The 11,970-nt window shown below is 45.0% G+C and overlaps 1 protein-coding gene across 5 annotated transcripts in view; it reads left to right on the top strand.

The window, feature by feature from the left end:
• The first annotated feature begins 1,743 nt into the window (after nt 1-1,743).
• SLC16A4 (solute carrier family 16 member 4) overlaps nt 1,744-11,970 on the top strand; it is a 28,984-nt gene continuing 18,757 nt past the window's right edge. For 3 of the 5 annotated variants that reach the window (XM_072834931.1, XM_072834929.1, XM_072834930.1), the window contains exons 1-6: nt 1,753-1,944; nt 2,617-2,715; nt 7,747-7,879; nt 8,920-9,063; nt 9,234-9,395; nt 11,146-11,637. In XM_072834931.1, coding sequence (XP_072691032.1) covers nt 2,629-2,715; nt 7,747-7,879; nt 8,920-9,063; nt 9,234-9,395; nt 11,146-11,637 — 1,018 coding nt within the window. In that variant the 5' untranslated portion in view covers nt 1,753-1,944; nt 2,617-2,628. Of the gene's footprint in view, nt 1,945-2,616; nt 2,716-7,746; nt 7,880-8,919; nt 9,064-9,233; nt 9,396-11,145; nt 11,638-11,970 lie in introns of all 5 variants that reach the window. The other 2 variants (XM_072834927.1, XM_072834928.1) reach the window with 2 other exon arrangements.

The following is an 11,970-nucleotide window of genomic DNA, read 5'->3' as shown; positions in this document are numbered from 1 at the left end:
CTGTCTCCAGGAAAAGACTGCCAACCACTGCTGTCCAAGTAGAAATTCATGAGCCACAATTCAAAGATGTAAGTCTTACACAAATGTTTTTCTCGGGCAGCCAGGGGTGGGGGTGGGGGCTCAGCGGTTAGCGCTGCCTTCATCCCAGGGTGTGACCCTGGAGACCGGGGATTGAGTCCCGCGTAGGGCTCCCTGCGTGTAGCCTGCTTATCCCTCTGCCTGCGTCTCTGCCTGCCCTTCTCTCTCTCTCTCTCTCTCTCTCTCTCTCTCATGAATGAATAAATAAATAAATAAAATTAAAAAAAAATGTTTTTCTCCTGTCAGTCTGACCTCGGAAAGAAGGGACACCATGAACCTTACCTTCCTCTCGATCAGGCACCACAGACAGAGGTCCAGGACAGCTCACTTTGGTAGGAATTCTCACCCTCTGCTGGCTTCTAGCAGTTTTTCCAGGATCCCCTCTGCAGGCTCTGGAGTGAGTGGGGTGTCCCAGGAGGTCTCATTCTGGTCACCAGAAATCGTAGAGGAGGAAAAATTGTATTCCACCTACCTTTTATAGTGAGTGCTTGGCTAAGACTCTTTTATCTCTAGGGAACCACATAAGTGGATGCATTCACCTAAATTAAAAGTTCTCCGCTGTGGCCACCATCATCCAAGGTTGATCACCTTTGGTAAGGCCAAGCTGCCTGTTCAGCTTTTTTTTTTTTTTTTAATTTTTATTTATTTATGATAGTCACAGAGAGAGAGAGAGAGGCGGAGACACTCTAAACCGCTGCGCCACCCAGGGTTCCCCCTGTTCAGCTTTAACACCATATTTTATTTACCTGAGGCCTCACACTGGACCCCAGCCCAGTTTAAGTTGGACCTTGTCTGTCCCCAGAGCCAGGCCAGTTTTTAAGTCGAACCCAGTCCCTAAAAAGAAATGCTTGAATAAAGGCTGACAGTTTGGAATCTGAAGGCAGTGGAGCTAGGATCCAAGAGGGCCTTGCCCTTGACCTGAAGAGGCAGCAAGAAAGCCTCAAGCTCTGGGCTTGTGGGGTACCTGCACCCCTTGCTCCTTGTTCCTGGGGTGCACAGGTGTTTCCTTTTGTTCCCTCTTCTGATACTAGAACTGTTTTTTTTTTGATACCAGAACTGTTAAAAGGTAAACTGAGGCATATTAAGTAAATATGGTTAAGAGTTTATTTGAGCAAAAATCAATTCAAATCAGGCATTGTTAAATCAGAAGTATTTAGCAGCACTCTATCAACAGGAGCTCAGGGACAGGCTTTTATATAGAAAAGGTGGATGCAAAGCAAGGAAGTTGTGAGTGGCTTTTTTTTTTAAGATTTTATTTATTTATTCATGACAGACACACACAGAGAGAAGCAGAGACACAGGCAGAGGGAGAAGCAGGCTCCACCACAGGGAGCCCAACATGGGACTCGATCCCGGGTCTCCAGGGTCACGCCCCGGGCTGAAGGTGGCGCCAAACCACTGAGCCACCCAGCGATCCCCTGTCCTTCCCATTTTAATTTGGTAACTTCGAGGCATTTACAGGCTTAGATTTTGGTTTGCCTACATGAACCACCTCGGCATTAGAGCCCCGGCTGTGTAATGGCTTCCTTGTGTGATTAATTTAACACTAGTTACCAAAAAGGATTTTCTACTTGGTTTACTCTGATACTTGCTTCTGAGCCTAGGGTGAAATTCTACTTTCTGAGTCTAGATGGGTGGAGGGAGGGCCTGGAATGATGTCAAATCGCATTTTCCTCCTCCCCTCGGGAAGTAAAGTCCACTGGCAGGAGTGACCGCGTTGGCTCCAGCCTCACAGACTTAGAATGCTCGCACGTGTTCACAGCGGAAAGAAAGGCCTTTAAAAAAGAGTAACTTTGTAGGAAATTGTATATTTTTCTTCCCAGATTGCCTCATCGGTGGATTCCTTTGCTGAATACCACATCAAAGGTAAAATAAAAACTTTTAGCCTCTGCTTAGTAAAGGGAATTCCTAAACCCGAGGCTCCTCCTCTCTTCCTTATTTCTCTTAAGTCAGGAGCTCACGCAGAGGATCGGAGGATGATGGACAACTTTCCCTAGGATGTGGCTTGCAGACCTAGGGGGAGGACATGGAGGACAGTGCTCGGAGCAGCCACGCCACAGTGGGGTCAGGCTTTGTAATCTCCTTTGCAATTCCTGCCTGAAATTAAACGAGTGGTCCTCTTTCAGATGCCATTCAGATCTCTGTGGTAGCTTTGATGTCCCTCAAATCATGGCCTTTCACTTGTTTTTTCTCATCTGTCTGGTTCTGTCTGGATGGTGATTATGGAGTAAACAGAGATAGGGAGACATTGTAGTCAGGCAGATTTTACTTGTAACTAAGGACATGCCTCAAGATAACTGTCAAAGTCATCTGGATTGCCAGGTGAAGCTAGGCAGCAGGCCTCCAGAAAACCCCCAAAGATGCCCTGCTTGCATTTTTGAGGTTGAGATCAGAGTCTGTAAACAATTTAGAAATCAGGAAATCATCTATTTTTAAAGGGGTAAGCCTAAAAATATTACACATGGTTTTATATCACAAAGTTTAAAGGTTTACATCAGCTTCTTGTCAACTGAATCATCTGTCTTGGTCTTGTCACAGGGACCAACCATCATGGTGCAGAGGGCAAGGAAGGCCCGACCTTACACTAAAGCCCTGGATGGAGGTTGGGGATGGATGATTGTATTTCATTTCTTCCTGGTAAGAATTTCCTTTCCCCTTTCCTACTGCCCACAAGACGGTTCCTCTGGAGAAGGGCTCAGAGCAAAGCCAGAACTGCTGAGAGCTGCCAAAGTCCGTGGCCTACATTGAACTTCAGAGAAGGTTGAAAACGTCCTCCTTGAGCGAAAGCCAGTTCCCCTCTGGTCCCCTCCTTGCTACCACTCCGACACCTAGAGGATGCTCTGCCTCCAGCAGCGCCTCTACCCTGGCTGCATGGCAGTTAGGATGTGCAGGTGCTGAACGTTGCTGTTGGGTGGGTTCCCAGCTCCGCCCGTATACACACTGCGGCAACCTCCCTCTCTCCTGGGGATGGAGATGTTTGCAGAGGGAGAAGCAGGCTCCCTGCAGGGAGATGGATGTGGGACTCGATCCCCAAACCCGGGATCATGCCCTGAGCTGAAGGCAGATGGTCAACCGCTGAGCCACCCAGGCATCCCGGGCACACCATTTTCTAATTAATTTATTTCCCTCCTCCTCCTCCTCCTCCTCCAGAGGCTCTTAAGGTTGTTGTGAGATAGTAGTGATCTGAGTTGTTATCATGGCCATTCTAGAATATTGTTGAGTCCCATTCCAGCTATGCCCCAAACAAGACTGTAACAGTGGCACCAGCTCCACATTCTGTGTGTTTCCAAATAAGCTAACTTTGAGATGTACCCACAAAGATACCCTATCTCTCCTGTCCTCCTCCTCCCCTGCTCTGCCTTACAGTAAGAACCTCACAAAGACGGGACTGTGGGTCACGGTGACTACTAATTAACGATCCTGCAGTCCACAATGTGATCACTAAGAGCTCCGCAAATAGGATGATGGGAAATCATGCCTCGCCCTAGTGACAGAGGAGGAGAAAGCAGGGTCACAGGTCCTCAGGCAGGATTTATGTAATACAAATCTCCTAACCAGAGGACTATTTGTTAAACATTAGCTTCATTACCAAAGAATGTAGACTTTTCTTTTCTCCGAGAAGTGTCACTAATAAGGAAACTAAGGATGCCCTGTCTGAGAGCCTTCCCAGGGGCTCCCACCTCCCCAAATCACAGGCTTTGCAGAACCAGCACTACTGGTGAGGATCTCCAGATCTCCCACCTTTCTTCCCAATAACGAGTCTTACTTTTCCTAATTATCCTCTAGGGATAAAAGTTATTTGACCAGTGTAGTTGGTGATAAGAAAGACTACCTAATAATCAGATTAAAAAAAAAAAAGATTTTATTTATTTATTCATGAGAGACCCAGAAAGAGAGGCAGAGACACAGGCAGAGGGAGAAGCAGGCTCCATGCAGGGAGCCCGACGTGGGACTCGATCCCAGAACCCCAGCATCATGCCCAGGTGTCTCCTAATAACCAGACCATTAAGCAGTAACAATGAGGATGGAGAAAACAGGTCAGTGCAATATGGAGGAGACAGGCCTATAAGATTTGGACAGTTAACAGAGTATACCAGGGAGAAAGGGAATCAAGGAGTCCTGCGTTGTTGGCTTGAGTAACTTAGAGGATGATGCATCATTCACTGAGTTAGAGGACACATGAAGAAGGGAAGAATATTTGAAAATGCTTGGATGGTTTAATCCTGGGCAGGGTCTGTGGGACCTGTAATGTCACCAATAATGTGTTCAGCAGCTCACGTGCAGGTGGAGCACGGAATCTGCATACTGAAATCTGAATCATCAGCATACATCGGTCAGCTTGAACCAACAGGCAGGATGGGTAAAATCATCAGGGATGGGGAGAAGAGCAACTCAGCAGAAGCCTGGGGAAAACTGATGTTGTGATGTTCGGGGTTGGTGGAGAGTAGCCCACGGAGGAAACTAAGACGCAATGGGAGAAGCTACGATGCAGCACCAGAGAAGCAAAGGCAGAAATATCCAGGAGCTAAGACGAATAGATGCTGCCTTGAGGTTGGATGCCACAGAACTGATGACGGCTTTGTTAGTTCAGCAACAAGGAAGCCTCTGGTAGCCTCCCTGTCAGTGGTGGGAGGTGAGGAAGCAGAGATAACCTAAGATTGCTCTCTAGTTTGTGTAGTCCAGGAAGGAAGAGCTGGGGTGATAACAGAAAGGGACCCAGAGTAGAAGGAAGTTGTTAAACAATAATTACCCAATCCTTTCTGACAAAGCCTGATGCTCTCTATTCAAAAGGGGCCACTGTGGCTGATCCAGCCCCCCTTTCTCAAGATAATATTGTCATGAGAGTTGATCTGAGAGAGCTCTGTGTGTGTGTGTGGGGGGGGGGCCGGGGGGGATTGCTCTTGAAGATACAATTAAAATGAGGGGGCTGAGTCAGCCATGGGAGAACTTCTAGGGGCTTTTATTTTGGGGTGAGTTTACAATGATTTACAATGTCTAAGGTGGACTCCGGAACAGGACTCAAACCCACCTACCTTGGTCGAAAGCCAGGATGAAGTAATGAAGTCCTAGAATATAGACTTACCTAGTCTACTTGGATAACTAAGGGAAAATCCAGATCTTGGGGAAAAAAATTTTGATATCTGAGCCAAGATACAAACAAAGTTGGAAAGTTACAAGTTAAGGGAGGGAGGCAGAGCTGATGCAAAGGCTGTGTCCTTGGCTTTCTTGACACACAGTGGAAGACACAGACCCACTCATCAAAGGCAAGTCCTATCCACTGACTGTTGCTACACCCACCCACCAAGGACAGACCAGAGAGGAAACTGAACTGGGGGGAATAGAACCTAGCCAAATTCAGGTGGCTAAGAAAGGTCAGCAATCATCTAGACACCAGCCCAGAACCCATGTCCACAGAAAAAGAGGAAGGGTATTTTACAGAATGATGCTTCACTGTGGCGTCCCTAGCTCAGGAAAGGATGCAATAGCCACTGTGCATTCTGAACTGAGAAAAACAAGTGGGGGCCGCCTGAGGCTTGCTATGCTCTCTAGCCTCATTTCCAGATAGAAGCAACTTTGAGAAATATGAGGATTACACATTGCCTGAACAAGGGCCTGATAAAATGTCTTTTTCACTCGTGAATGTATATTGGCCAGGTGTCCATGGCATTGTTCACTCTGAATAAGGACAATTTTGTTGCTACTATCAAATAAAAATGGGGAAAACATTAAAGGATCCTCTTCTCACCATACCCAACTTTATCATAGTTAACAGCTTGAGTATCATCAAGTGCTATAACTTACCTGAATTTCTCTCAATCTTCAGTTCTATGAGCGTAACATTTTATCTTCACTTTACAAAAGAGAAAGCTTGATTTCTGTGAAGTAGTTTGCCCAAGATCACACCCCTTATAGGAAGTGGAGTCCAGATTCAGGCCAAGGCAGCTGACTGCAGAACACTACTTGGAACTATGATGTTATGAATATGCTGGTGGGAACTTAAATCTGTACCTGTCTATGGAACAGGTACAGAGTGAGATGAGTGAATGACAGCGGGTAATGCATACTAGGCAGAGAAAATGGAATTAGTGAAAAGGAAGCCCAGGGTCTATGGCTCATAAGTGATGCAAAGCCATGCTGGAAGCAGAGAAAGTCTGCCTTGGAAAGCTAAGGCCACTGAAAAAAAGAAAGGGAGGGGGGGACGCCTGGGTAGCTCAGTGGTTGGGCATCTGCCTTTGGCTCAGGGTGTGATCCCAGAGTCCCGGGATCAAGTTCCGGGATCGAGTCCCACATCGGGCTCCCTGCCTGGAGCCTGCTTCTCCCTCTGCCTGTGTCTCTGCCTCTCTCTCTCTCTGTCTCTCATGAATAAATAAAATCTTTAAAAAAAAAAAAAAAGAAAGGGGAAGTTTGGAAGTCCCTGCAGTACACGTGGCTCCTGTGCTGAGTGCCTCAAACCCTGGCTGGGTGGCTTCCTGTCCAGTTTCCCCCTCCTGACCTCTGCTCTTCACTGCCCTCAGGATAAGTAGAATTCTAAGAAACAAATGTTAATAGGCAACAGAAAGAAAACTTGACCTCAAAAGGGATATTCCTCCTCCTGGAAGGGAGAAGGCGGTGCTGGCCAGGGGGATTAGTTGAGACAAAAGAAAAGGAAGGGGTGCATGACCCACCATAAGGTGAACCTCCAACCTGTTTACTTTTGCTGTTCTGGCATAAAATAGTAGTGCTCCTTTCCACTCTCTAAGATTGTATTTATATATTCCTGAGAGAGACAGAGAGAGAGGCAGAGACACAGGCAGAGGGACAAGCAGGCTCCATGCAGGGAGCCCGACGCGGGACTCCATTCTGGACCCAGAATCCCGCCTTGAGCCGAAGGCAGACGCTCAACTGCTGTAAGCACCCCTTGTGAGTTTCCATTTGGATGAGACATTATATGGCCATCCTATTTATATATCAAGTGAAGAAGGGTACTCAGTTCAAGAGCAAAGTTAAAGCAAAGCCAATCTGAGAACTGATGGGAACAATTCATCTTTTGGACCAACATGCTTCTCTCACAAAGGTTAAATGGAATTAGCTGTCCTTAATGGACGGGATTCTGACAATATAGTTGTTGGTCTGGAGTTAGTCTATCTGGGTTCAAACTCACCCCCATCTTGAGCGAATTTTAATCTCCCTAAACCACAATTTGCAAAAAATAAAAAAAATAAAAAGACTGACTCCATAGCTTTGTAATGAGGATTAAATGAGATGCTTTTGTGTAAAGTACTCAAGAGCTCCAAGGGCATGGCCACCTCACAAAATACAAAATGTATAATGTGAAACCAACAAACAAACTGGTTAATTCTGATGACCGGGGGTGCCTGGGTGGCTCAGTTTATTAAGCATCTGCCTTGGGCTTAGGTCTTGATCCTGGGGTCCTAGGACTGAGCCCAGCATCAGGCTCCCTGATCAGCAGGGAGTCTCTGCTCCTCCCTCTCTCTCTGCCTTTTCCCCCTGCTCTTGTGCTGTCTCTTTCCCACAAATAAAGTCTTAAAAAAAAATACTGGCGACCTGGGGCTGGTGGCAGGGTGGTGGAGAGGCGCAGAGGGAGGCAATCTAAGCGCAAGCTGCTGTAACCTCTGTAATGGCTCGCCTCACCACCTGACTTGGACTCTTTGGTCTGCTTTGATTTAGGTAAATGTGTTTGTGATGGGGATGACCAAGACATTTGCAATTTTCTTTGTGGTTTTCCAAGAAGAATTTGAAAGCACCTCAGAGCAAACTGGTTGGATTGGATCCATCATGTCATCCCTTCGTTTTTCTGCAGGTATAAAGCTGGCATTAAGCTTGCTGTCCAAGGAAAAGCACCACAAAGGGCAATCCTGAGAAGATTCATCTGTCAGTCATTTAAGACTGAAGTGTTGCTAAAACTCAGATTCATTAATAGATAAAGCTAAGAAAAGTTAGACTTGCAGTGTTTAGACTTTACTTGACAAAATCAGAATAGGGTTCAATGCTTAAGAATCCAACTATTTAAGTCCATGATTCAATTTTTCATGCCTTGTTTCTTTTCACAGTGCCTGAATACAGGTTCAGTGAGCCAGTCTATCTCGGAAATCAGACCATGAAGTTCTTCAGCCATCATCTAAGCATATTCAAAACAACATATAGAACCAATTCCTCTTCCTTTGCTTTTATTTGGGGCTAAAACGTGGTAGAGTAATGATTCAACCTTGTTCTACTACTCATAGGTCACTAGGTGCAATCTCATTTGTAGATTTTTTTTGTAGTTTTTTTTTTTTTTTTTAAGGTTTTACTTAAGTAATCACAACACCCAACATGAGGCTCAAACTCACGACCCTGAGATCAAGAGTCCCATGCTCTTCCAAACTGAGTCAGCTAGGTGCCCCTCATTTTGTGGTCTTATAATGCATTTTCAAATCTGCTTATTTATAATCCTCTTTAAAACAGCTCTTTTTCCAAAAAACAAAGTAGTGTGGGACTGGGAATATTATGAAACCTAACACAGACACCTTTCTAAAGGATATACAACTCCGAACACAAGTCCTCTTGTTTTCCTTCAGTTGCTCATTTAAATTTATTTTTTTTTTAATTTTTATTTATTTATGATAGTTACAGAGAGAGAGAGAGGCAGAGACACAGGCAGAGGGAGAAGCAGGCTCCATGCACCGGGAGCCCGATGTGGGATTCGATCCTGGGTCTCCAGGATCGCGCCCTGGGCCAAAGGCAGGCGCCAAACCGCTGCGCCACCCAGGGATCCCTCAGTTGCTCATTTAAATTGCACATCAAACGCTAAGAAATGCCAGAGCATGTTTAACTTAGTACTTGCCTCTCCCTTTTTCCGAGGTCCCCTGGTTGCCATTATGTGTGACATAACTGGAGAGAAAATTGCCTCCATTCTTGGGGCTTTCCTTGTTACTGGTGGATATCTGATCAGCAGCTGGGCTACTAACATCCCCTTTCTTTGTGTGACTATGGGACTTTTACCTGGTGAGTCCACTATAAAAATAAGACTGTAGAAAATGGAACTAGGAACCTTCTTTTTTACTGTCTCATCCATGGGCCCAAAAGGCCTACTTAAATTATCTCAGGTCCAGGAGAATATCTCATCTGATACCAAGCCACTCTGCGTGATTCCAAGCTATTGTTTTTCTCTTTAGGTTTGGGTTCTGCTTTCCTGTACTACACAGCTGCTATGGTGACTATCAAATACTTCAAAAAACGATTAGCTCTTTCTGCAGCTATTGCCCGTTCTGGGATGGGACTGACATTTCTGTTAGCACCTTTTACAAAAGTCCTGATAGATGTGTATGACTGGACAGGTAAGTCATTCTGTGTCTGAACTACCTATTCCACAAGATAATGTTCAGCTCTTTCCTTCCCTCTGATGAATGGAAGTGAATTTTTGAGCCAGGGAAGAAATAAGCATGATTTCTAAAGTAAACATGTTCCTCCCCTTCCTTGGAGAACACACAGCAGAAGACACGCTGAACTACTTGCAGGTTTTGCCACAGCCCACACAAGCAAATCCGAGTTCCTAAGATTCATGTTTGAAAGTATGGAGGGCAAAACCCCTTGCAGGGAAAGTGATACCCCTGGGGATGCAAGGATTCCCTTCTCCTCCTTTCACCAGTAAGGCACTCTCTTTTCAAATAGTCCCGTAAGAAAAAAGTCCACGTTAAAAAAATACCTCCATCTGACTCACTAAAATAGACCAAGAAAAAGAAGTGGGTAAAAGAACATTATGGTCTTTAATCTTTTATATACGGTCATCTATAAATTTTTCACAAATGAATACCATTCACTCTACAATTTGCTTTTTGCCTGAGCTAAAACATTCAGATTAAAATCTTAAGTTACTGGAAAAATATATGCATATGTACTTCTACATATATAAGAATATATACAAGCCTATTTCTACCTACAGAGCGTTTTTGTTTTTCCTTTCCCAAATGAAAAACTACCTACCAGTAGTCTAACAGTAAACAGAACTAGCTGGCAAATCCCTAAGACACGACAGCAGAACCTATAGCCAATTCCATCTTCAGACTACGCTGAAATGAAGCAATGACTCAGCCTCCAAAGCAAGATTGGCAACTGTCTTTCAAGGAAATTAAAAACGGCATGAGATGAAAGGCTGGCCTCTCTTCTAAGGCAGGTTCCGAAATGACTCTTAACATCTAATTCTGTATATTGTCCCTAAATTTCTATCACACTTTAGGGTATCTTAAATCCCTATTTAAAACACACTGTAGGGATCCCTGGGTGGTGCTGGGATCCCTGGGTGGCGCAGCGGTTTAGCGCCTGCCTTTGGCCCAGGGCGCGATCCTGGAGACCCGGGATCGAATCCCACGTCGGGCTCCCGGTGCATGGAGCCTGCTTCTCCCTCTGCCTATGTCTCTGCTCCTCTCTCTCTCTCTCTGTGACTATCATAAGTAAATAAAAAAATTAAAAAAAAAAATAAAACACACTGTAAAAAAAAAACCAAAACACTGTAATTTTCTAACATTTCAAATATCCACTCCTTATACTCCACTCCTCCACCCCCCGCCCCCCCCCAAAAAAAAAAAAACCTTTTTTCCTCTTGCACAAATAACACTCCCTCCTTCCAGGCCATCTCCTGGTTGCAGCTTTCTGGTTTTCTATTTTCAAAAGACGCCTTGTCTTCACAAAGATATAGTGGTGTGTAGGGCTAAAAATGAAGTCAACAGATTTAGATACTTAGTTAAATTTAGGGGACAAAGTAGGGTTTTCAGGAATTACTGCACTATGACTGAATATATTTAGTGGTGGAGCCCCTTCTGTGCCTAAGAACACAGAGTACTGTGAGAGGGGTAGGTGGGTATGTATGGATGTATGTATTTATTTATTTATGAGACAGAGAGGCAGAGACACAGGCAGAGAGAGAAGCAGGCTCCATGCAGGGAGCCCGATGTGGGACTCGATCCCCGATCCCGGAACTCCAGGATCATGGCCCGGGCCAAAGGGAGGCACTAAACTGCTGAGCCACCAAGGGATCCCCGGAGAGGGGTAATTTTTAACCTAACTTCTCACTTTCTCTCCCCCATTTAGGTGCCCTTACATTACTTGGAGGGATCACATTGAATTTGGTGCCTTCTAGTATGCTCCTAAGACCCATTCATATCAAAAGCGAGAACAATTCTGATATTAAAAATAAAGGCAGCAGCTTGTCTCCAAGTAGTCTGGGGGCAGTGTGCACAACAGAAACGTCATCCTGCGATGAAACACAAGAGGCCACCATCAGGGACAGTGCTCTGCAGAAGGCTGGACAACCTGGTACAAGTTTAAGAGTCTCACAAAATAAAAACAAAGAGCTCAACCATGAGCCTAATGGGGACAGTTATGAGAAAGAGGCTATTTCATGGAGCTGTAAACAAAAAGTCTTTGACATGTACCTTTTAAAAAACCCTTTCTTCTACATATTTACCTGGTCTTTCCTCCTCAGTCAGTTGGCATATTTCATCCCTACTTTTCACCTGGTGGCCAGAGCCAGAACACTGGGGATTGACACCATGGATGCCTCCTACCTCATTTCTGTAGCCGGTAAGCAAGCATACTTTGATCTCAAACTCAAAAGGAAAAATGAACTTAACTTTACAAAGATTTATTTCATTTTATAAAAAACTAAAGAAAAACAGTTTTTTAGAAAGGAATTATGGGAGGGCCAGGAAAGAAGAAGTCAGGCTGGTGGGAGCACCAGGCATGTCCTCCACAGATCTGTCACTGCACCATGCACACAGGTACTCTATATCGGACAGTGGCCCCCTAAGCAAGTCTTGTTTATTTTCATGTCAGTGTCTGTCTGACAAAGTATACATTAAGTATTTGCTGGATAAATATTTGATTTTAAAAAACTGGCAACAGACACTCCAGGAA

Source organism: Canis lupus, chromosome 8 (genome assembly GCF_048164855.1).
Source record: "Canis lupus baileyi chromosome 8, mCanLup2.hap1, whole genome shotgun sequence".
Classification (NCBI taxonomy): Eukaryota; Metazoa; Chordata; class Mammalia; order Carnivora; family Canidae; genus Canis; species Canis lupus.
The sequence above is the reverse complement of the archived record's forward strand: the minus strand, read 5'-3'. Positions and strand labels throughout refer to the sequence as shown.